This window comes from Telopea speciosissima, chromosome 7, assembly GCF_018873765.1.
Source record: "Telopea speciosissima isolate NSW1024214 ecotype Mountain lineage chromosome 7, Tspe_v1, whole genome shotgun sequence".
NCBI lineage: Eukaryota > Viridiplantae > Streptophyta > Magnoliopsida > Proteales > Proteaceae > Telopea > Telopea speciosissima.
In genome coordinates, this window is record NC_057922.1 from 26,214,032 (window position 1) to 26,239,137 (window position 25,106).

General features: G+C 41.5%; 2 protein-coding genes and 1 pseudogene across 2 annotated transcripts; 1 reads left to right on the forward strand and 2 right to left on the reverse strand.

Moving 5' to 3' along the window:
* Positions 1-687: 687 nt before the first annotated feature.
* On the reverse strand, positions 688-24,897 carry LOC122667857 (endochitinase EP3-like). Its single transcript, XM_043864303.1, has 4 exons — positions 24,421-24,897; positions 23,614-24,041; positions 14,683-14,685; positions 688-699 (listed from the first exon to the last, which is right to left on the reverse strand). The coding sequence occupies exons 1-2, from the start codon at positions 24,854-24,856 to the stop codon at positions 23,629-23,631; spliced, it is 849 nt and encodes a 282-aa protein (XP_043720238.1). The 5' UTR covers positions 24,857-24,897; the 3' UTR covers positions 688-699; positions 14,683-14,685; positions 23,614-23,628.
* On the reverse strand, positions 5,639-6,094 carry LOC122668398. Its single transcript, XM_043864972.1, has one exon. The coding sequence runs from the start codon at positions 6,092-6,094 to the stop codon at positions 5,639-5,641; it is 456 nt and encodes a 151-aa protein (XP_043720907.1).
* LOC122668399 lies at positions 19,242-20,397 on the forward strand (annotated as a pseudogene).
* Positions 24,898-25,106: the final 209 nt, after the last annotated feature.

The following is a 25,106-nucleotide window of genomic DNA, read 5'->3' on the forward strand; positions in this document are numbered from 1 at the left end:
TGATAAGACCTATTTTGTTAAAGACCCCTATGAACTTTTCCATAATAAGCTTCCTAAAGTTGATTACTTTAAAGTGTTTGGTTGTGCTTATTTTATTCTTAACACTAAGGACAACTTAAAAAAGTTTGAGGAAAAGGCCGATGATGCTATTTTTCTAGGCTATTCCACAAATAGTAGAGCTTATAGAGTCTTTAATAAAAGAACACTAGTTGTGGAAGAATCTATGAATGTTAAATTTGATGAATCTATGGCAAAAGAAAAATATAAAGACCTAGAAAAAGATGATGAGGATGAAGTACTTGAAATTAGAAAGAGAGTTGAAAAAGTCACTCTAGATGAACCTAATGATCAAGTACATCAACTTCCCAAAGAAGTTAGAACTATTAAAGACCACCCTCTTGACCTTGTCATTGGAAATCTTGATAAAGGTATACAAACTAGGAGTAAAATCCAAAATATTTATTCCAATGTGACCTTCATTTCTACCATCGAACCCAAGAATATCAAAGAAGCACTTTTGGATAGTAATTGGATAATTGCTATGCAAGAAGAGCTCAATCAATTTGAAAGAAATCAAGTTTGGGACTTAGTGCCAAGACCATCTAACACCAAAATTATTGGAACTATATGGGTATTTAGAAATAAACTTGATGAAGATGGTAATATTATTAGAAACAAGGCTAAACTAGTTACCCAAAGCTATAACCAACAGGAAGGTATTGACTTTGATGAGACATATGCACCTGTAGTAAGACTAAAATCTATTAGAATGTTGCTTGCGTTTGCTTGTCATAAGAATTTCAGGTTGCATCAAATGGACGTGAAGAGTGCATTTTTAAATGGCTTCATCAATGAAGAAGTATACGACATTCAACCACCTGGATTCGAAGACCCAAAGCATCCTGACTATGTCTACAAATTGAAGAAAGCTCTCTATGGCTTGAAACAAGCTCCAAGAGCATGGTACGACAAGCTGAGTAAGTTCCTGATAGATGATGGTTTTACTATGGGTAAGATAGATACTACCCTCTTTGTGAAACATAGAAATAAAGATCTAATCCTAGTTCAAATTTATGTAGATGACATCATTTTTGGCTCTACCAATGAATCTCTTTGTCTTGATTTTAGTAAGAGTATGAGTAGTGAATTTGAAATGAGTCTTATAGGTGAATTGAATTTCTTTTTAGGACTTCAAATAAAACAATCAACCAATGGGATTTTCATTAGTCAAACCAAGTATCTTAAAGAACTGTTAAAGAAGTTTGACATCAATGGACATAAGTCATCCAGTATTCCAATGAGCACATCTGTAACTCTGTCCAAGGATGAAGATGGAATCCCAGTTGACCCAACTAAGTATAGAGGCATGATAGGTAGCTTACTCTACCTAACGGCTAGTAGACTGGACATTATGTTTAGTGTCTGTGCTTGTGCTAGGTTTCAAGCCTAACCTATGCAATCTCATTTGAGTACTGTAAAGAGAATCTTTAAGTACTTAAAAGGATCTCCAAGCATTGGCTTATGGTACCCTATGGACAATGACTTTAACCTTATTAGCTTCTCTGACGTCGACTTTGTCGGGTGTCATGTTGATCGAAAGAGTACAAGTGGTACCTGTCACTTTCTTGGATTATGCTTAGTTTCGTAGTTTAGTAAGAAGCAAAATTCAGTTGCTCTATCTACCACCGAAGCTGAATACATCGCCGCTGGATGATATTGTGCACAAGTGTTATGGATGAGGCAAACTCTCCAAGACTATGGAGTTAAGTTTGATACTTCCTCAATCCAATGTGATAACACCAGTGCTATTAATCTCAGTAAAAATCCGATTTTACACTCTCGAGCTAAACATATTGATATCCGTCATTACTTCTTACGTGATACTGCTCAAAGAGGTGAAATTCGTCTTGATTATATTGAGACCAAGAAGTAACTTGCAGATATCTTCACCAAACCCTTGAGTGAAGAGAGGTTCTGCTCTCTTAGAAGAGACCTAGGGTTATACAATCCCTTTGATTAAAGTTTGGTTGTTATCCCTCTGGAGTGATCTTTATTGTTATTTCCTCCCTTGTCCCTTTTCGATAATGCCAAAGGGGGAGAGAAATTGGGTTTTGAATTGAATTTGAATTTGGATTTATGTTTAATTATGTTTTGCTAATGCTATGTAAACCTTTTCATTTCAATTAAGTCAATGCAAGTCTTTCAATAATACAAATTGTGTTTCTTGATACTATCTTGATATTATAATATTTGATACTAAGTTATTTGTCATCATAAAAAAGGGGGAGATTGTTGGGGTAAAATCTACACATCATCTTATATGATTTTGATGATAACAAATAAGTTAGTTGAACTAACTTGTGTTTTACTGTATAGAGACTTTACAAGAAATAAGCATCAAGTAAGGGGGAGCTTTCACAACATTATTGAACCTAGACAAAGTATCAAAGTATGGTGTGAAAAAAAAGATTGAGAGAAGGACTATGTTCAAAGACCATGATCAAGCATCTCAAATACAAGAGTTTTTATAAGCATGTGTTCAATGTTTTTTGTATTAAGATGTAGTTAAAGTTTAAGTCCATTTGTAATGCACACACTCACGCATGCATACATATAGAGTGACCCTAGGAGGTGTTTTTACATGGACCTAACCTAAGCTAATGGCCCCACACTTGTCCAAATATGGACTTAGCCATTTTTAGCAAAATCAGCTGATCCGGCATACTGAATCCTAATCCAGCATGCCGAATCCATCTTGACCTGTTTGTTTGCAATCTCAGGGTTTGCTCACAGAGAGCAGTCGGAATGTGCTACATCAGATCCGGCATACCGAATTGAGAATCTGGCATACCGAATCAGATCCAGCATACCGAATTGGAAAATGGTATACCGGATTAGGACAGAATTATATCCTAAAATGGCAATGAACCTTAGATGCTTCGAGCACCTTTGCCTATAAATAGGTAAGCTCATTTGGACTAAACACAATCAATTAAGACTAATCAAAAAAATCGTAAAGGCATTCGAACTTGAACATTCAAAGTGTTGAAGCATTCATTCATCAAAGCATTCAAGTTCACTTCCCTCTCTAGCTAATTATATTCACTTAGCATTGAAGCTTCAAAGTGAAAGTTAGTTACACATTCACTAAGGTTGAGGTAATCCTTACTTAGTAAAGTTCTCTTTATTATATGTTGTGAGTCCTCTTGCTCGAAATCAAGAGTAGTTAAATGTGTTGAGTCCTCTTGCTCGTCAATCAAGAGTAGTTGGTGGTGTGAGTCATCTTGCTCCTAATCAAGAGTTGTACGAGTTCTCTTGCTCATTCTTAAGATTCTTTTTAGTGGAATTCTGTCTAAGGTGAGAGCAGTGGACGTAGGTATAATTGGCTGAACCACTATAAAATGATTGTGTTACTTTCGTAATTTATTTGCTTTGTTTTATCAATTGTTTTATTTTCGCACTATTTCCACTAGCTTCACCTATTCACCCCCCCTCTAGGTGAATTTTACATTTTTTTCCATGACGAAGAACTCTTCCAGTATCTTGAAAAGTTGATCTTTCTACATGATCGGGAGGAACAACTTTCCTCGAGGAGGTGCTATCATGCAGGCCTGGAATTCTTCAATGGTTGAGGTTACTATGACCTCTCCAAAATGGAAGGCATGCAATTGAGGATCCCAGCATTTTGATGCTTCCCTGAGTAAATTATGGTGGAGCTTGAGGCATCGGATTCTCCCTAGTACTGACAAGTGGAGATCATCTAGGAGTGTAGGTCCATCCATATGCATGTAGAGAGTCCATTGGCGCAACTGTTCGTCTAAGCCTTCTTTCTTTGGTCCACGCATACTACCTGCATTAAGGATCCTGTTAGTACCTTGAACAAGAATAAGTCTTTAGTTAATAATCAACTCTGACCACCCTAACTTTCTACAAGTCTAAAGAGTGAATCGAAGGCCAAATGGCGAGATTTACCCATATTTGTAGGGGACACCGGGTAGCGGGATCACAAAAAGGACTAACACAATGCCCTCTCCTTTTTTTTGTTATTTTTCTTTTTTTTTAAGACCGCACCAAATACATTGAGTTGCCTATGTATCCCTTAAGAGGAATCAGGTCAAACGTAGTTCAAGTTTTTGAAAAACTCAGACAAAATACTTCTTCAATTGATCCATATTGATTAATCCTCGAAGATCTTCTCCATCAAGGTCAGTGAGTTGAACCACCTTGCCTGGCAATATGGCTTTGACCTTGTTAGGACCGCTCCAATTGGGCCAGAATTTTCCTCTCAGATCATGAACTGGGGCTCTTTGCTCCCTTAAGACAAAATCTCCTTCTTCAATGTTTCGAGGGCGCACTCCTTTGTTAAAAGCCCTAGCCATTCTTTACTGGTATTTCTTGAGATTATCCATGGCTTTCATCCTTTTCTCATCCAGGAGATTGAGCTCTTCGTATCTTGCTCTCACCCATTCTCCTTCTGGAAATTGGCTGTCGAGTAAAACTTGAAGGGAGGGGACTTGAATTTCTATGGGCAGTACAGCCTCTACTCCATATACAAGAGAGTATGAAGTTGCCCCGGTAGAGGTTCGGATCGATGTTTGATAAGCCCATAAGGCCAACGGAAGTTTCTCAGCCCAGTTATTATGCGTATCTGCCATCTTCTGTAATATAACCTTTATGTTTTTATTGGCCGCTTCGACTGCTCCATTGGTTTGAGGTTTGTAAGTAGTGGACTTATGCCTTGCAATGCCGAACTTGGTATAGAGTTCCTCCACTTTTCTTCAAAAATGCAAGCCTTGATCCGAAATCAATTGCTGAGGTACACCATATCTACAAATGATGCTTTCTTTTATGAACTTTTCCACCTTGGCAGCAGTCAGGACTGCGTACGATTGAGCCTCCACCCACTTTGTTAAATAGTCAATAGCAACCAGAACAAATTCATGTCCATTGGAGGCTTTGGGAGTTATTTTCCTAATTACATCAATTCCCCAAGTAGAGAATGGCCAAGGGGCATTCAACAAATGCAACTCTGTTGGAGGAATATGGATAATGTTGGCAAATATCTGACATTGATGGCATCTCTTGACAAAGGCAGCGCAGTTAGCTTCCATTGTTGCCTAATAATACCCCATCCTGAGGATCTTCTTGGCAAACATCTTTGCATTCATGTACGGTCCGCATATTCCTTGGTGGATTTCCTTCATGATGGTTTGAGCTTGCTCCTCATCCATAGATACCAGTTGGATGCCATCATAAGACCTTTTATAAAGCAGGCTTCCTTGTAGGATGAATTGAGTGGCATATTTCCGCAGATGCCTCTTCTTTCTTTCCGAGAAATGCTCGGGGTACCTCCTTTCTCTGTTGTAATCAACAATTGGGGTATACCAAGGTCTTCCATCCTCAGTGAGCATATTGATTGGCTCTCCATATGTCGGGCTAGTTCTTTTTTCTATCAGAAAAGGCCGGATCTTGTCTCGAGGATCACATTCCACCATGGAGGCTAATGTAGCCAGGGCGTTCGCAAAGTGATTGCTATCTCTGGCAGATATTCAAAAGAGATTTCTTTGAAGCACTTAGCCAGTTGTTCCAAATATACTTGGTAGGGCTTTAACTTTTCGTCCCTAGTCCTCCACTTCCCTTAAGTTTGACAGATCACGACGGAAGAATCTCCAAAAACTTTGATCTTTTCCACTCCTACAGATAATGCCATTTCCAAGCCAATGACACAGGTTTCATATTCCGTAATGTTGTAGGTGCAATTAAACTGCAAACGGAATGTCATTGGTAAGTAAAAGTCTTCAGGGGTTACAAGTAAAACTCTTGCCCCAAATCCTTTTTTATTCGCAGCTCCATCGAAATACAACTGCCATTCTTGATTTTCTTCCACATGGCATAAGTCTTCATCTGGGAAAGAATCATCTGTCGGTCGTAAGTCTGACCCTGCAGGATACGCTGCCAAATAATCTGAGATAGCTCGCCCTTTCATGGACTTTTGGTTGACATATGTTATGTCGAATTCTGACAGTAACAATAACCACCTGGCCATTCTTCTGGTCAATGCTGGTTTCTCAAAGAGATATTTGACTGGATCCATCCTCGAGACAAGTTTGACTGGATGTGATACTATGTAATGCCTCAGTCTCTTGGTTACTCAGACCAAATAGGTACACGTCTTCTCCACTGGAGTATAGCGAGTTTCATACTCCAACAATTTTTTGCTTAAGTAATAAATCGCATGGTCTTCCCCATCTCTTCGATCGATCTGGGCCACCATCGACCCTATTGACGTTTCCTCCACCGATAGGTATAATAGCAATGGCTCACCTAGTATTGGCGGGACAAGTATAGGAGGACGGACCAAATACTCTTTGATCTTCATGAAGGCATCCCGACACTTATCATTCCATTCTTTTGGCTCCTTCTTTCTCAAAAGCTTGAAGATAGGCTCACATGTTGCAGTTAAGTGAGATATGAACCTACTAATGTATTGGATTCGGCCCAAAAATCCTCGTACTTCTTTTTTCATCCTTGGTGGCGGCATTTCTGTGATGGCTTTTTTCTTGTCAGGATCCACCTCTATTCCTCTTTCATTGACGAGGAAACCCATCAGCTTTCCTGCTCTTGCCCCAAACACACACTTCTGGGGGTTCAACCTTAGCTTGTATTCTTTTATTCTTTCAAATAATTTCCTCAATGCTACAAAATGACCTTGCTGGTTAGTTGATTTGACTTTCATGTCATCAACATATACCTCCACTTCCTTGTGTATTATGTAGTGCAGTATGGCTGTAGTTGCTCTTTGATAAGTTGCCCCAGCATTCTTTGACCCAAAAGGCATTACCTTGTAGCAAAATGTCTCCCACGATGTGGTGAAAGCTGTCTTTTCTTGGTCCTTTGGGCACATGCTAATTTGACTATATCCAGAGAATCCATCCATGAATGATAGCAAGGCATGCCCAGCAGTGTTATCGACCAATATGTCGATGTGGGTAATGGAAAGTCGTCCTTAGGGCTGACCTTATTTAGGTCGTAAAAATCTACGCACATTCTAACTTTTCCATCTTTCTTAGGGACCGAAATAATATTGGACAACCATTGAGTGTATTGAGTCACTTGGATGAATCCCGCGTTCCACTGCTTGATGACTTCTTCCCTTATCTTCTCACTCCATTCCGGTCGCATCCGTCTCGGCTTCTGTTTGACAGGACGAGCATCTGGGTACGTGGGTAGCCTGTATTGCACAATTTCTGGGTCAATACTGGGCATGTCTTTGTAGGACCAAGCAAAGACTTCCCCGAATTCCTTGAGGAGAGAGATCATTCAGGATATTTCATCATTATTGAGAGAAGAACCCACTTTAATCATTCGAGGGCATTGTTCAGTTCCCAGATTTATAAGATGAGTGTCCTCTCGGACGGGTTGAGCTTTTCTTTGCTCCAGTTGTTCTAACAAGTCGTGATGTTCGAGGACATCATCGTCCTCAGAAGAATAAGAAGATGAAGGAGACAAGTCATACTCGGAATCAGCAATTTCATTCATGATAAAAGAGGGAGTACAGACAGACTCAACAAACTGGAAGTTTTTAACTTCCTTAGGAAAAGCAAATACAGATTCAGAAATAGACTCAGACAGGACTAAATCAAAGCTGGTTACAACTTCAGACTCATGGATATGGAAATTCTCCATCATTCTTGCCCAATTTGCTATGGACCCTTGAAGAGGTTGTATGAGGAGTTGCGGTGCTGGCCCTTCTTCTTCCTCGATGATTACTGCTACTTCGAATAGCTCATTAATCCCTTGATCTCCTTGGATTCCATCCTTGCTTGCTTGTTCTAGTTCCATGGCCACCTAGTTTATCTCATCTTTGAAGAATATCTCAAACCCTGGTTGACGCTTGCCCCCCTCTTGATCAAACCATGGCTCATCATTTTCGCAGTAAGGGAAGTTCTCTCCTTCCTTCACAAAGTACCCGTTTAGAATCTTGAAATAAGGAGTACTACCTGCTGCATTGTTTCTTTTTCTGAGGCATTCTTCCTCAGATCCCTCCTTGGATCGAAACCCAAACCGTGACGGCTGGCATTGGCTTGTATTTTGGGGAATGTTGGGATTCCTTGCTGATTCTTTCCCAACCCTAGCCCTGGGAAATACTTCATGTTCCTCATGATTTTCAAAGAGGCTTTACTCCATGTTGTCGGAAGCTTTGTTGGGATTAAATCTTCATCGCTTGCAGAAGTAATGCAAATGTTGCCAATTTCAAATCCTCCCAACTACACCTCTGGTGAGAGCAAACAACCCACCTCTATGTTGGCCAGATTATGTACCATCTTCGAATCCCCAAAAATGGTAATTACCTTTTGGTCATGTATGAACTTCAACTTCTGATGGAGGCTTGATGCTAGTACTCCTGTTGAATGTAACCATGGTCGGTCGAGCAGCATGTTGAAAGATGCCTGAATGTCGATGACCTGGAAATCTATGGTAAAACAGGCAAGCCCTATCTTGATATTGGTGGTAAGAATCCCGATCACTTCCCTCCTGGAATTATCATATGCCCTGATGGTCTGACTGGATGGCTTCATTTTGTCAAGGGGTAAACCCATGCATCTTGCGGCTTTTAGATGCATCACATTAAGAGCGGATCCATTGTCGATCAGAACTTTAGGGACTTGATTCTTGTTACATTCCACAGTGATGTATAGTGCCCTGTTGTGATTTTTCCCTCCTGGGGGCAAATCTTCCTTTGAGAAAAACAATGATTGGATAGCATAAGTAGCCCCTACTATGTGAGATAGTTCCTCTGGCCCCATCTCTATGGGTACCTGTACTTTAGTGAGAGCCTTCAAAACTGCCTCCCTATGAGTCAGCGAAGCCATTAACAATCCCCAAATCGAGATATTGGCTTGGGCCTTCTTTAGTTGGTCCAACACTTGATTATTTGGTTCATCATTCGATCTTGATTGGCTGGACTGGTACTTTTCCACCGTTAACCCCTTGTTCTTGAAATTCCTGCCACTTCTAATCTCTGTGACCTCTGAAACCCTTCCTTTAATGACTAATTCAACCGCTATCATCTTCCACATCGTTGTCTGTGATGATAATAGGGGTTTTGGGACGACTCTACTTTTTTGTTCCTTGGTTGACCTCCTCCTTATCTGTCAAGGCCACTATGGATCTCTGAGCTTAGCCTCGGATTCTAGACAAGGTTTCTTGCTTCTCAGTAATCTGCTGGATCATACGGCGATGATCAAGACTTCTTGGATCCTCAGGGATTAAATGGCTTATGGCCTGAAAAGCTTCTAAGGCGACTTGGTACATTTTCTTTGCTTCTGCCAAGGACTTGTAGAAGTTGCGGTTCTTCTTTTTTTTCTTGGGAATCAGAGCTTTCTGGCCTCTCTTCAGGACTTGAAATGACTGGGTGGATATTCCCTGTTGGATCATTGATCAATCCTTCTTTGTTGACATGACAGAGGGTGAAATCATCATGTGCCTGTATCCATGCGTAGTGTTCCCTGCTTCCATAGTTAGGAGAAGAAGGAGGAGTCCCACTCAAATCTTGCGCCAAAGCCAGAGTCAATCTCACAAAGTTCTCTAGATGGCTTATCGCCTGAGGGAGCGACCACTGTTCTTTGACGAGTGGCAGCTGCTGAAGCTCCTCTTGGTATTTGTCGTCTATGACTACCATCCTTGCAAGCATCTCTTGAATTTTGTCAACATTTCTATGGATTTTATTCAATTGAAATGGTAAAGCCCATGGTGCTGGCCCGTAAATGTTTCCATATTTCTCAAGATGCGTTATTGGCCGATAAGGCTCTTCCCCCTCACCAGAACTCTCTTCTTTAGTTTCTTCTTCCTGCTCCGGGTCTTCATCGTCTGACTCTCTAGGCCCAATTTCTTGCTCATCCCCACTTTCTTCGGGTGAATCTTCTCCTTCTGAATCCTCTTCATCATCAACCTCCATAGGATGGATGTTATTGGTTGGGTCTATGTGAGATTTGCCCAGATTGATGTCATTAACCCATGCTTCCCATGCTTCACTTCTCCTAGGTGGTTCGAGGTAAGATAAAGTATCTGAATATAGGAGAAGATCCTCCAGAGGGGCCCCAAACAGATCATGTGCCAGGGTATTGGCCAACCATGTCATGTTTTTCTACTCATGGAGGGTCCGAGCGAGCACATCATTCTTATTTGGCATTACTAGTCTTTCACAACGTGCCGTGAAACTGCTGCACACCAAATTTGGAAATAGAGAAGTAGCCTTATAGAGGATCTTCTGAGTATTAGTGGAGATGTCTAGTATGTCTGCTACCTGATAGAAGACGCTCATGCTCCAACATTCGAAGTCCTCTCTAGACACAGTCCACTCCCCTCTCGAAGCTTCCGGGGATGATATCTTCTCATCATCTCTGCTTTCATCATTACTCGGTAGAGTGGGCTGGATGAGGTCGGTCGGATCATCATTATCTTCACTCCCGATGTTGTTTGTCCAATCCATTGCATAGAATTCCTCTTTGATCGTTGCAGGGTCTTGCTCTTCTTCAGCATATTCCATCCATTCTTCATGGACTTCTAGGTCACCCGCTTCATCCGTACTATCATCAGTATCTCCCCCTATAGGAATAAGAGAGATTTCTTCTGATAGAGCTTGACCTATGGCCAATGCTGACACTGCTTTGAGAAGCTTGGGCGTGACTCTGGTGAACTCATTCACCTCAACTTCTTCAGGGATTAGGTGGTAAATTTTAAATGGTGAGAAACCGTACTTACGCAAAGGTGCCCCTATATCAAGGCCTTCCAACCCGAACTCTAGGAAATCCAATTTTTGAAGCCGATTATTGGATGCTATACCCTTGCCGCGGTCACACAATTGTCCACCTATTCGAACATTTCCATCACAGTTCATCCTTGCACAATGGTTGTAAACTTGCATTTTCTTTGCCCTCATCTGGCATGCCTGCTCATCCTTCCCTGAATACCACGGGATAGGTTGGATTATTGTCATCCGGTCTTGGATCGGCGCTTCTTCTCGCAACATGTTTATAGATCCTGTGGACGATTCTGGAGAATAAGTCCCCTCCAAAAGCAGCTACGGTGCTTTCCATGCTGGTACTGGGTATTCCACCCATGTAGCGTCTACCAATCTCAGATGATAGAAAGGGGAATCCGGATGGTCCACCTCTTGAGAAACTTCTTTCTGAACTGGACACCTCTTTTCTCCTTTATGCCTTTTTGCCAAAATTGCTCTATAAGCACGTGCATCCATTAATTTCTTCTTCTTTCTGATCGGTTGGATCAATGAGGTAGGGTTCAATTGCTTAGAATCTTCTTAAAGCATGTTTACCCCATGAGTGGGCAGGGGGTTGGCAGTAACGTTCGGCTACTACTTTACCTGAAGTTCTATCTTACCTTCATCAATCAAGTCCTGGATTGCATGCTTGAGGAATACGCACCTATCCGTGTGATGACCCTTTTGGTCATGATAATGGCAGTTGAGATTGGACTTATACCATGCAGGCGGATTACTCAGATCCACGGGCCTAGGGGGAGCTGAATTGATCATCCCTTCCTTTTTGAGCTTGGTAAATAATAGTGAAGGTGTCATTCCTCCAAAATTGAAAGTCCTTTTAGAGGCTTAGGCTCGGCTTAGATCACCAGAGGTGTGGCCCCAGCTGTCACTACTTGCACTTTTGCTGCCTAGTGACTTGCTCTTATCGTGTTCCCTCCTTTTGCCCTTGAGTTTTTCCTTTTAGAAGACGTTCCCGTGGTTTCTCGGGTCACGCCTTGGGCTTGTTTCTCTTTGAAGATCTTGTCTTCAATCTTCTTCCCAATAGTTATGAGGGCATCAAATGTCTTGATGTGTTGATAGTATATCTTTTCGTGATATTCTCCATACAGATTCTCCAACAAGATTTCCACCTACTCTTCTTCTGTAGGACGGTTCCACATCTTCGCAGCTTTCTCTTGGAACCTAGCTCATGATGAAATTCGAGAACTCTTCATTTGACTCCTGTCTCAAAGTCTCCAGCTCCCTTCTGGTGATGTCCATCTCAGTATTGTACGAATATTTTTTGGTGAACACCTTTATTACAGATGCCCAAGATTGGGTTTGGGTATGATCCAATTGGGTCAACCATCGCAATGCAGATCCAGCCAAGGAGTATAAGAATGCTTGCCCCATTTGGTTCTCAGAAAGCCCCCATGACCTAGCAGTAGTGGGAAAAATCTTAAGATGAGCCTTAGGGTTGCTTGAGCCGTCGAACTTATCCAGCTTCCACTTGAAATCTTCAGGAATTTTTCCTTTAGGGAAAATACCAATTCCTCTTCATCTTTCTCTTTGCCCTTATCCTTCACTGCCACTTCAAGCTCTGCAACTTTCTCTCTCATCTTCTTTTCTCTTTCAGTTTTAGGAGGATCTGAAGGTCGACTGTCATCCCCTTCTTCTACCAATATGGTGATCGGAGTACTAGGGGTTGCAGATGCAATTCTTCTCACTTCTTGTTCTGCAGATCCTCCTTTAGAAATCTCTTGGACCGAATGCACCAGTTGTGCCATGAGTTTCCGCATTTCAGCCATGTCCCCTTGTAATCTCTCCACTTGGTGCTCCATATGACTTTCAGATAAGCGATCTTCCGTCGGATCCATGTTGTTCTCAAGTGATGAATTGGAGGAATGGGAAGACGATGGAGAGTTTGGGAAGAATGATGGACCGGCCCGGATCAGCGTTCCATCGCGTCGAATCCAGATGGGCAAGATCGGAATTGTGCTTCTACGAGAAAAAGGAAGCCTAATTTAGATACTAAGAGTAAAAGGAGCTCACACAAATAATTTAGGACATTTTTTCTTTTTTTGTTCTTTTTTTTTTTTATATTTTTCTTTTTTGATTTATCTTTATCATTTTTTTTTGTATTTTATTTTTATCATTTTTTTTTTATTTGGCTCAAGTAATCGAAATTGCAGTCGGAGCTTCCGATATTGTAGAAGTTCTCAGACCATACTTCGAATGCCATCGTCGCCCAATCATTTCTTAAAAGAAAAACAATCAAACGAAGAAGAAGGCCTAGTTTCAGGTTCCTGATGATTATCTCTCGAATCAATACGAGATGCCCCATTTTCGAGCGATATGTAGGATTCCATTAGAGGGAGTAGACTCCCACCTTTCTTCAAGGGACTATTGCGGGACTATGGAATTCCCTATTTTTGGCGACGTCTCGTATTGAAGCCAGATTAATCATCAAGTGACCTTAAACTCAGTCCTTCTTAAAGCTAACAAGGGTTAGTTTGTGTCGTACCCTAATCATATATGGTCTATTTTCCTACATGATGCATGCAATGGGTAGGCTGATAGGACAAAAAAAGATCACCCTTAACAGAACCAATATACCTATCGCTCGTGGTCGTGAATTGCGGTATGTGGTTCTTGTAATATACCTGGAGAGTAGGTCACACAACCTCAGAGTAACCATGCTAGTGCATTTTTTGAGTGGCTAAAGCACCCCACAGCACGCTAGTGATTACCCTCGCTGGTGATTCTAAACTCGTATAGTACATATCAAAGGTTGTGGCTTTGCCGCGAATTACCCATGACTACTCATGGGGTCCAACTACTAACCACGGGGTAAATGTGTTCCCATGTCGTGCGTGTGTGCATGAAAGTGGTATAGGAAGCGGCTATCATCCGATCTCAGAGTACTTAGTATGACGTACCTCACCTCCCCAGGGGTAAAGGTACGATAGGGAGTACCCTCGTCCTTTGATTTCACTTTGAGTACTATGCATGATGCAGTTAGTACACAGACAAGTTAGCCACACAGGTTTTTTAACACAAAATTGGAGAGAATATTCTTGCATTTATTGGTAGCATCTATTTAGAAAGCTTGACCTCAAGTGGATGTTTATCCACTTATTCCCCAGCGTAGTCGCCACTGTAAGTACCGTGGTCCTTTGCGATGAGGTTTCCTCAGCCTTATTGGCGCTAGACTATTAGATCTGATAAGGCGGGGTATCATTTTAACACATCATCATAGGGGAGGGATCATGCTTCATAAAATATTAAAACAATGAGGAGTTGCCACCTAGGTTTAGGGCCTAGGACCCACAAGGTGTAGTCCTATCCATTATGAACGGAAACAAGCTACAAAACTCCATATGGTCTAGTTAGAGATTCGGGTAAGGGGTTAGGTTACAAGCATGGGAAGGTGTTAGGCACCCATCTTGCCCGGCAAGAGTCGGTCTTTCTATTATAGATGCTAAAAGGGGCGAATATTCTCTCCTTATAAAATTACATAATGTACATTATACATACATTTATAGTATGTACACTAAATGATAAATCACAAAAAAAAACTACATTGTAAATGATGGAAATGTAATAAATGTACCTCTATACGAGTGTACCTCAGATCTCGACGATTCCCTGGCTCAGGGGAGACGGACAAATGGGCCAACTCGGGCTTTTCTGAACAGAGTAATGGCTCTCTTTTAATGTTCTTTTGTTATCTGTATGCGGACAGAATAATGGTTGCGAAGGGGATTTTTGCTATCCGTACACTGACGGGATAGCAAGATAGAGGGGTGGAAATAGCTCTTTTACTCGAATGGGTAATCGACGGATCTACCCATACATTCGGAGTCTCGCTCCAACAAACACTCAAGAGGGGGAGAAAATGGGGAAAAAGGCTCAAAAACAAACTGGGAGGGTCTCTTTGCCCAAAAACCTTTGGTTTGGGGGGAGGGGCACCCCTCCATGGGCCAGGTGGGGACCACCACGGCGCCATGGCTGACGTCAGCCGACCGACGTCAAAAAATCCCCCAACACCGTGATTTTGTACTTGGGTGCCATGGGGGGCCTCCACAGTGCCGTGAGGAACTGTCACAGTGCCGTGGTCAGTGAGATTTCTGGGCCAAAATGGGCTTTTTTTTTGTGCTGGGGTGTGTTTGGGCCCATGGGCCTTGTCTTTTTTGGTCCTGTGAAGGGAGGAAGGTGCGGCATCCATTATCCGTATCCCGTCATCATCATCACCAGGGGGTGATAAAATTCGGTGTCTACACCATGAGATTTAGTTTTTCAACTGGTTTTCTGATTCCTGCCCTTAGCCGTGTCACCATTGGGTGGGCTATTCTTGTGGAGGTTGAGGTATGGGTGGGGTGGGCTAGGAAATTGGACTAGGAATTTCTCGAACGGGTGAGGCAGCGGGTGTGGTAATTAGGTCATGGGCCAGGGAAGTATTTTGTTGTTGGGCTGATGAGATTGAAGGTGATGGGCTGATTTGTTGGTGGGCCATAGTAGGTGGGTTTAATGGTTCGGATTGTGGGTTAGATGGATAGATTATATTTGGTGGACCAGGTTGTTGTTGATGAGCCAAAATGGTGGGAATTTTTGGGCTGGATTGCTGCTGGCTGTGGGTTTGTGGGCTGGACTACTGTTGGTCGTGGATTTGTGATTGTAATATATTATCAATGGTTACAACCACTGGGATGGAAATGGGTAAACTAGGTTGGGTTGTGGATTTGGTTTGGATGGCATAGGGAAATAGGTTTTCATCAAATGTAACATGCCTTGATATATATATGCGGCCTATAGATGGGTCATAGCACTTGTATCCTTTGTGACTATTACTGTAGCCAAGGAATACCCATTGGGTCGATCGGTATTGCAGTTTATTCCTGTTGTAGGGTCTCAACCATGGGTAGCATGCACAGCCAAAAGTGCGAAGCAACTTGTAATTTGGATCACAACCAAAAAGCACTTTGAATGGACACTTATTTTCAAGCACTGGTGTTGGCAGCCTGTTTATCAGATACACGGCTGTCTCAAAGGCTGTTGGCCAAAAATTTAATGGTATTACTGCTCTTGCCATGAGAGATAAGCCAGTCTCTACAATATGGCGATGCTTGCGCTCTGCTCTTCCATTCTGTTTTGAAGTGTGGGGACATGAATATTGATGCGTTATCCCTTTTTGTTTGAGATAGGGATCAAAAGATTGATATTCCTTAGCTCCATCTGATTGAAAAACTTTAATAGTGCAATTGAAGAAGTTTTCAATATGTGAATTAAATTGAAGAAATGTAGATAAAGCCTCTGAACGGCGTACAAGTGGAAAGACCCACGTGAATCTACTATAATCATCCAAGAAGGAAATATAATACTGATAACCTTGCACTGATGGAGATGGAGAGGGTCCCCAAATGTCCGAATGCACCAGTTGGAAGGGAAACTGTGCAGTGTACTTATTGGCTTCAAACAGCAACTTGTGTGCTTTCCCTAGCTGGCAGGAAACACAGACTGATGATGTTGCTGATTTATTGAATGGAAGACTGGAGCAGTGCAAAATAGAATCTAAGCACTTCAACGAAGGATGTCCTAAGCGATCATGCCAGACAGCCTTGGACACCTTTTCACCAACATAGACGGTTGGCAGCAGTTTATTTGGACTTGAGAGAGGCAAGTCATCCTTATGCAGCTTATATAGAGACCTTCAGTTGTTCCTTGCAGTAGTATCTTCCCCGTTTGTATATCCTTCACATAACAAGATTTGGGATGAAACTCAACTATTACATTATTATCAGATGTAAATTTACTGACTGAAAGTAAATTCTTTGTAATGGTTGGAACATGTAAGATATTATTTAGAAACAAAGATTGAGAGGAAGAAGGAATTTTAGACGAGCCAATATTTTTTATTTGCAAACCTGCCCCATTACCAACCCGCACTTGATCAGTGCCATTATATGGTGAGCTGACTGTCATGTTTGCCATGTCAGAAGTGATGTGGTGAGAAGCACCTGAATCTGGGTACCACGCATAATCACAGGTTGCCGCAGGTACACTTTGAGCAGCCTCGGTACTGGTTGGAGGTGCTTGTTGATTGACTGGCTGGTAGTTTGGATTATACCTGTTGAAGCAGGTAGAAGCAGTATGATTTGTTTGATGACAAATCTGACAAGGGGTTGGGGTCGGCAGAAGTGGAGGGTGTTGCTGCTGGTTGTTGGTGTATTGTCCACGGCCACGGTTATTGTAATAATTGCCGCGACCATGGCTACGGTTGTTGTATCCTCTCCCACGAGTAGCATTTGGTGTTGATGTTTTGGCAGCGACATTGGCCTCCACCGTTGGAAGATCAACGTGTGATGTCCACTACTCCTTAAGGATTTCTTGGCTTAGTAATAAACCAATGAAGTCATCAAGAGGCAGTGGATCCAGCCTTGTTGTGATTGAAGTTGCAAAGGCTTCATAGTCAGAGCCCAGGCCTTGAAGGATGCTCAATATAACATCAGGTTCGCTGACCGGATGTGCAGCAGCAGCTAAATTGTCAACTAAGCCCTTGATTCGTTGAACATATTCAGACATAGTGGATGTTCCTTTCTTTAGTTGGAATAGTTGAAGCTTCAATTGCATGATCCGAGCTTGGGATTGGGACGCATAAGTGCGTTCTAGGGTGCTCCAGGCCGCATGAGAAGAGGTGAGGCCAATGATTTGGGCATGGGCTCCTTCTGTGAGAGAAGATATTATCCAGCTCAATATTATTTGATCTTGCCTGCGCCATAGGGTATATGCAGGATTTGGAGTAATTTCAGAAGAAGAAGACGTTGGAGATGGAGATAGGGTTGCTGGTGGGCATATGTTGCTGCCATCAACAAAGCCGAAGAGATCGTGTGCATGTAGGAGAGGAAGAAACTGGGATTTCCATAGCAGGTAATTGGTACGGTCAAGCTTAATGGGCAGTAGGGAGACAATATTAGTTGGAGATATCAGAATGGAGGAGGGATTTGCAGAAGCAGTGGTGGTGGAATCCTCAGAATTCGTCATAGTGACCTAGGTCAGTGGCGGATGATACCAAGTTAGGAAGTTTGAATTGTTGGAACTCTTCCCTATGACAATTTGTCGATAGGGTCTTTGTATTTATAAAATATTGTGTAACTGTAATTTGAATGTACAACGGTGTTTACATTTGAAAAACAAGATTGAGTTTGTTTCAAACTCTTATCTCCTAAGTTGGAGGAGCTCTCAACGATCTAGGAGTCCTTGTGATATGTGCTGACTTGATCAACTCAGAATTCGAATTTGAATTTGCTTTATCCATATCCTCTTCCGTTACAATAGTAAAAGTTTTTTTTACTTGGAGGAAGACATGCCTATCTTGTGGTACGATACGGAAAATTATCTCCTCCAGTTTTCTGCCCGGCCTAGTTCCCAGTTCCTCTAATAGGGGTGGTGGACCCCACCCGGGTAGAGTGTTTGGGCAAGTGTAGGGTGGTCATTCCAGTCCCCCACTCCCCCTTGTTAGAGGAACTAGGGACCTGGAGGTGATAAAGATCCGATACTATAAGGTGGACAAGATAGAAAACGATATAGGTCAAATTCATTTACTAATTGGATAGTTTATCGGATCGGATAATATATGGATATCCGATAAACTCCCGAATTCAGATATGATATTAGTTTTTAAAATTCCATTGGATATCGGATAAGATATAGATATGTCATTCGATAAACCGATTCAGATTCGGATTCGGATAGTAATAAATCCGAGTGGAGCCCAATCCTTTTACCTCTCTAATTGTGAAAGAGGAATATCTTGGGTTTAAAAAAAGCATCTCTTGGGTCCCTATCCGTGACTAAAAGTGCTAAACCTACCAGTCTACAAAAGGAGCGGGGTCACTTTCAAGGACAGTTGTTATAATGTTGGATGTTAGTATTAGATGGACTAGCCAAAAAAAATTATTGTCACCATCCACCAGAAAGGAAGGACTCCAGATTCCAGCCCACATCTCCATGTATTAAGCCGTATCCATACTCCTAGAGTCACAGGATCCGACTCCTCTATTTCCGCTTGCCCGGTACTGTCGTGTGCCCCCCCCCCCACACAAGTGTGGTAGAAAGTACCATCTTACTCCTATTCGGACAAGGTGCTCGGATAGGGGTAAGACGGTACATTCTGCCTTGCTTGTGTGCGGGATGCACACGGCAGTAGAGGCAGGTGGAAGTAAAGGAGTCGAATTGATAGTTGTAAGAGTGTCAAACGGGCTGGCCAATGGGAGGGCACACCCAAGCACACATCACGGCTCATGACATTAATTTCAACCGACACAATGATGTGGACATTAGCTCTTCCCATTCGCACTAATACACACTATAAAATCTTTACCTTTACTTTCATCAAAAAAAAAACCTTTACCTTTACCTTTCCCCTTCCCTTACCCTTACCCTTGCACTATTTTCTTATCCCAGCTCCCATAATTTCATGTTTTCTCATCAGTCTTCCTCTATAGTCTATGGGTACTCCCAAAATGGTAGCCCTTACAATTAAGAAAAGCCTATTATTCATCACTTTGGCCGGAATTTTAGCCGGGTTGATGCCAGAATCCGGTGTAATGGCTCAGAAGTGTGGTTGTGCATCAGACCTTTGCTGTAACGCGTATGGGTACTGTGGAACTGGCAACGATTACTGCGGCACTGAATGCCAAGCGGGGGCTTGCTATTTGTCGTCGGTCGTGGTGGGTGAAATAGTTACACAAAAATTCTTCGATGGGATAATCAATCAATCTGCAGCAAGCTGTGCCGGCAAGACCTTCTATACCCGTGATGCATTTCTAAAAGCACTTGAGTATACTAGTTTCGGTACCACTGGAACAACTGATGACTCTAAACGTGAGATTGCTGCCTTTTTTGCCCATTTAACCCATGAGACTGACCGTAAGTTCTTTCATAATTAATTATTTCATCAAGAAATCTTCTATTTCAAGCTTCTTTTTAGTATCTTTAGATTAAAAAAAAAAAATCCATTTTGTTTTGTGTTTACAGACTTCTGTTACATAGAAGAAGTAGGTGGTGCTTCTATGGATTACTGCGATTAAACAAACACACAGTACCCGTGCGTCGCCGGCAAGAAGTATTACGGCCGTGGACCGCTACAGCTAACATGGAATTATAATTACGGAGCTGCAGGAAAGAGTATAGGATTTGATGGGCTAAATTCACCTGAAATTGTGGCCAAAGATGCTGTGATTTCGTTCGAGACAGCATTGTGGTTCTGGATGATGACCGATTGTAACTCAATCAATACTTCTGGACTAGGGTTTGGAGCGACGATCAAAGCCATCAATGGTGAATTTGAATGCAACGGTGGAAACACAGCAGCTGTACCAGCTCGTGTTCAGTATTATAAGGAATATTGTAACCAATTTGGTGTGTCACCTGGTGATAAACTCACTTGCGATGCCGAATCACATTCGCGTCCTTGTGTAAACATGGCAATTTCTATCCTTGTGCGCTCATTAATGGACGCGCAGCACAGCCATTACCGGCAACCCATTGGTTTCCTTTGTATTCGTTTTTTTATTTTTAATACAAATGTGGTACCCATTACTTCTTTGGTTGTCCGCAATTCTCTCCCGCTGTAACTTGATTCCCCTCTTGCCCATCCAGCCCCACCCCTGGTTCCCATCTCTTCTGCAACCTGACCCACAGCCACCCTGCTCCCTACCCCACCTCTGCTCCGCCCTTCCTCCCCCAGCTCCACCTCCAGTTACTTAATGTTGCTACAGCTTCACAAATTCTAACATAAATATAAAACCCCTGACGAGTACTCAACGTCCAGGGAGCATCCGGTGAATGTTGGAGACCAATGCATAATCACGAGGAAGAAAACCACGCTAACAATCATGTGGGAATTTAAAGTCTTATGACATGATTGTCTACATCCATCCGAGAGAACAAGAGATTTTTCATTAAATTTGAAAATTTCTCTACATCTCAGTTTACCTCACAAAGTGATCTCCCTTTTGTTTGTGTTTAGGTTTTTCCCACAGAGACAATATATAGAGAATCCAAAAACCCTAATCCCACACAATTACAATTTTACCCCAATACATGTAATGGACCCAAAACCCAACCCAATTATAAATATAAGTCCAATAATAATTACGTGAACCATTAAATAATACAAGACACCCAACCCCAACAATCTCCACCTTGGTTTGGATTTTGCAAGCCACCCTGAAGAAGACCGGTGCTGATGTCGAGTGTGCAAACTCCACAATCGTCTCTACTAATCTGTCATACCCAACTGGTATGGCCACATCCCCACCAAAGGGTTTCCTGTACAATTCACCGCCACCGCATGATGTAACGTAGCTCCACTTCTCCTTTTGTTGTAGTTCGCTTCGACAGATCATTGGCACTCACCAAATCCGAAGCGGAAGATACTCGTTTCTTTCAAGACTTGCACTTGTTCATGGCCTAAACCATCTGCAGTCTTTGCCGTCCACTTGTACCTCTTGCCTAAATTCTAACAATAGCTCCACATGTTTCAACATTCCCTGTAAGTTTATATAGATTCTCAATCATCCGACCCTACGCAATAACCATGGCCCCTCTTGAAACCCTGAGAATTCCACCTTTAAATGAACATCTGAAACCTCTTGAATCAAGTGTTCCCAATGAAATTAGATTTTTCCTTAGTCCGAAACATGCCTTACCTCATTCATAGTTTGCACAATCCCATTAAACATGCGAATACATACTGTCCCAATCTCGACAACCTTGCTTTCCATATTATTTGACATTTTGACAATACCATTATCACATGCATGATATGAAGCAAATTGATCTAGGACTAAACTTAATATGACGTGAACAAATAGAATCTAATATCCAATATGAAGTCTCCATACTTGATGAAGTAGTGAGAAAAATATCTCCATCATCAATCCAGGACCCTTCCACGATAGCAACATTTGATAATATATCTTCATTCTCCTACTCCTTTTATCCTCCTTACGCTTCAAACAATACTTCTTTATATGACTTTCCTCCTTCAATAATAACAAGTTATTTTGTGACTTTTCAACTTGAAACGACCCTTATACTTGTCGAACCTCTATAGTCTCTCATTTGACGTGTCTTTTTCCTACCGCATGCAACCAAGGCACTTTGATGCCCATTCATCGCTATTTTTCTGTCGTGTGCCATTCATTAGCAAAGCAGCACTAAACTTGTCAAGTTTGAGAGTATCTTTACCAAACAATAATGTAATCATAATGTGATCAAATGAAGGAGGTAATGAAGCCAACAAGAGAACTGTCTTATCTTTTTCTTCGATTTTCACATCAAGAGCGCTCTTGAAATGTAGTATAGAGGCTAGCCGACAATTCCATCCATATCTTGTTGAATGCATCCAAGTGCACCTCAAACTTCACTCCCTCTGACAACCGAAGGTCATATAACTATTTCTTTAAAAACAATTGATTTGTCAATGACCTGGGTTTGAACCTGCTCTCCAGCTTAGCCCAGACTTCCTCTGGATCCACCAAACTTATGACCTCATGAAGAGTGTTATCTGCAAGATACAACTAGATTGTGCTATTTGCTAAATCCCTCAACCCTTATCACTCATCATCCTTCATCTTCTCCGACTTTTTTTTTCGATTTCTTCTTGACAAGCTCGACTGTGTCCTCCCACATAAGAATATTCTTCATCCGTCATTACCACAAGGTGTCATTATGGCCATTTTGAAAGCTTGAGTCCTTACCTAATGTATGTCTTACATGTCTGTCATTAACCTCAAAATACTTGATTACCATTTATCTTTGCACAAACATGTACAATCTACCCAATCCGTCTTTTCCACTACATTTGAAATGTCAAAAAACCTTAGCAACATTTAACATTTGTACCACACCTTTATACAAAATCAGATTTTTTGTAGAGAACCAAAAATTTTGTACACTTATTTTTCTCCTCTCAATCATCCGTCTCTGCATAATAACCATGGTCCCTCTCTGAGGGTTTCAAACCCACTTTTTTTCCCCTCAGTGTAACTTCTTTTCTTTTTTTTAATGATTGTACGTCCCATCAAAGAAAATCAAATTTGCACTCTATGAAGGGAAAAAAAAAACTTCTTCCACTCTTTTTGCGCACTACCCTTTTATTAGATTTCCATACAATCTACCAAACATCGATGCCATTTGTTAAGGATGAATGTGCAACCACAAGGAAGAAAACTTAACAAACAATCACTCAACATACATGAGGAATATTTTAACGTAGTTCGACACAAATGCCTATATCCACCCAAAGGAATTAGAGATTTTCCATTGAACCTGAAAACTCTCTACACCATTCTTCATCTTACTTATAAAGTGATCTTCTTTTTGCTTGTGTTTAGGTTTTTCTCACAGAGACGATATATAGGGAATCCAAAAACCTAATCTCCACATGATTACAATTTTACTCTCGTTTATATAATGAATCCAAAACCCAATTCAGTTATAAATACAAATCAATAATAATTATTTGAACTATTACATAATACAAGAAAATGCTTGTGCTTATTGTTAGAAGCTTTTACTAAACATTTCGGCTTTTTGATGAAATTTCGAAATTAGAAATTAGTATTCTCAAAAAACCAAAGTTCAAGTGAAATTTAGAACTTAGAAAAGTAAGAGTTGCCACTTAAGACATTATAAAGCTTAAGCATTTAAGTTGGGAAGGGGGAAGGAGAAGGGGAAGGGAAAGGGGGAAGGGGGAAGGGAGAAAGGGGAAGAGAGATTTGTCTAATACGTAAACCTTTATTATTTTTCCCGTGTAAAAGTAAAAATTTATTTAAAAACAATACAAAATGTGTAATATATTAGCAAGTGAGGTTGTCACCAGGTGACACACTAAATTGATCACAATACTCTGTGTAATACTGAGCTCGAGCTTGCACAGTTGCAGGGTTTTGACCATCACATTCAAGTGCACCATTAATGGCTCTGATTGTTGGCCCAAACCCTTCACCAGAAGTTATAATTGAGTGGCAATTGTTCATCCAGTACCACAATGCTGTCTTGAATGAAATCACAACATCGTTAGCCACAGTTTCAGGAGAATTTAGCCCATCAAATCCTATGTTTTTTCCTGCTGAACCGTAGTTATAGTTCCACGATAGCTGGAGCGGTCCACGGCCGTAGTAACCCTTGTCAGCGGCACATGGGTACTCTGTGCTTGTCTCATCGCAGTAGTCCTTGGAAGCACCATCAATCTCTTCTATGTAACAGAAGTCTGTAGACACAAATTAAGAAACCCATAGACTTATTAGTACGTATTGTTAGGAATTAACAATGCAGCAGAATAACAATTGGCAAAAGAAAAACGAAAAAGAATTACACATACAAATCACAAATATATACATGGTTCACTCAAGATGGTCTACCACCCAGGACTGAGCAATAAACCAGAGCTTCCACTATTTTGATGACGAAGTTACCAAAACCATAACATTCACCTCTAAATATAGCATTATAATGCGTTAAAATGTAAAAAAATCCTATTCCTCAAAAGTACAAAATTACCCTCAGTAAAAACGATTCCCAAAAAATGTACTATATTAATCTCATTGAAATAGAAGATTGCTAGCTTGATGAACTTAGGAAAAACTTACGTCCAGTCTCATGAGTTACATGTGCGAAAAAGGCGGCGATCTCGCGCTTAGAGTCATCGGTTGTTCCAACCCTACCAAAGCTTGTATACGAATTAAGAGCTTCAAGGAAAGCATCACGAGTATAGAAGCTCTTGCCAACGCAAGATGAGTCGGCCTGACTAATTATCCCATTAAAGAAGTCTTCTGTTACAATATCAGCCACCATTACATCGTTAGTAGGAGGTGCAGCATAGCAAGGACCCTCTTGGCATCCGGTGCCGCAATAATCGTCGCTGGTGCCACAATACCCCCACCGACTACAGCAGAGGTCTGATGCACAGCCACAGTTCTGACCCATTGCAGAATCTGGCAGCAGCCCGCCGGCTAAAACTCCGGCCAAAGTGATGACAAATAGGCTTTTTCTGATTGTAAGGGCAACCATTTTGGGATTAGCCATCGATGAAGAATGACGAGTTCAGATGAAGTCTGGGAATTGAGATGTGAAGAGAAAGAGTCGGGAGATGGAGGATTTATAGTATCTCTGGGAAGAGCTAATGTTTGACATTGGTGTGTCGGCTGCACTAAAATATCAGAAGTCAAGGCTGTAATAATATACGCGTTCGGCATCGTGTCTTTGACTTTGAATTTGTCAATAAAGTGAAACATTTTAACGTTCGCCACCAGTCCATCGCATTCCCTTATACATC

What these genes read in the sequence shown, in the direction of transcription:
- LOC122668398 (XM_043864972.1), bottom strand. Translation starts at nt 6,094, where the DNA reads ATGGATCCAGTCAAATATCTCTTTGAGAAACCAGCATTGACCAGAAGA.
- LOC122667857 (XM_043864303.1), bottom strand. Translation starts at nt 24,856, where the DNA reads ATGGCTAATCCCAAAATGGTTGCCCTTACAATCAGAAAAAGCCTATTT. An exon ending in TGTAACTCATGAGACTGGAC is followed by an intron (nt 24,042 to 24,420) that starts GTAAGTTTTTCC and finishes TTGTGTCTACAG; the next exon opens with ACTTCTGTTACATAGAAGAG.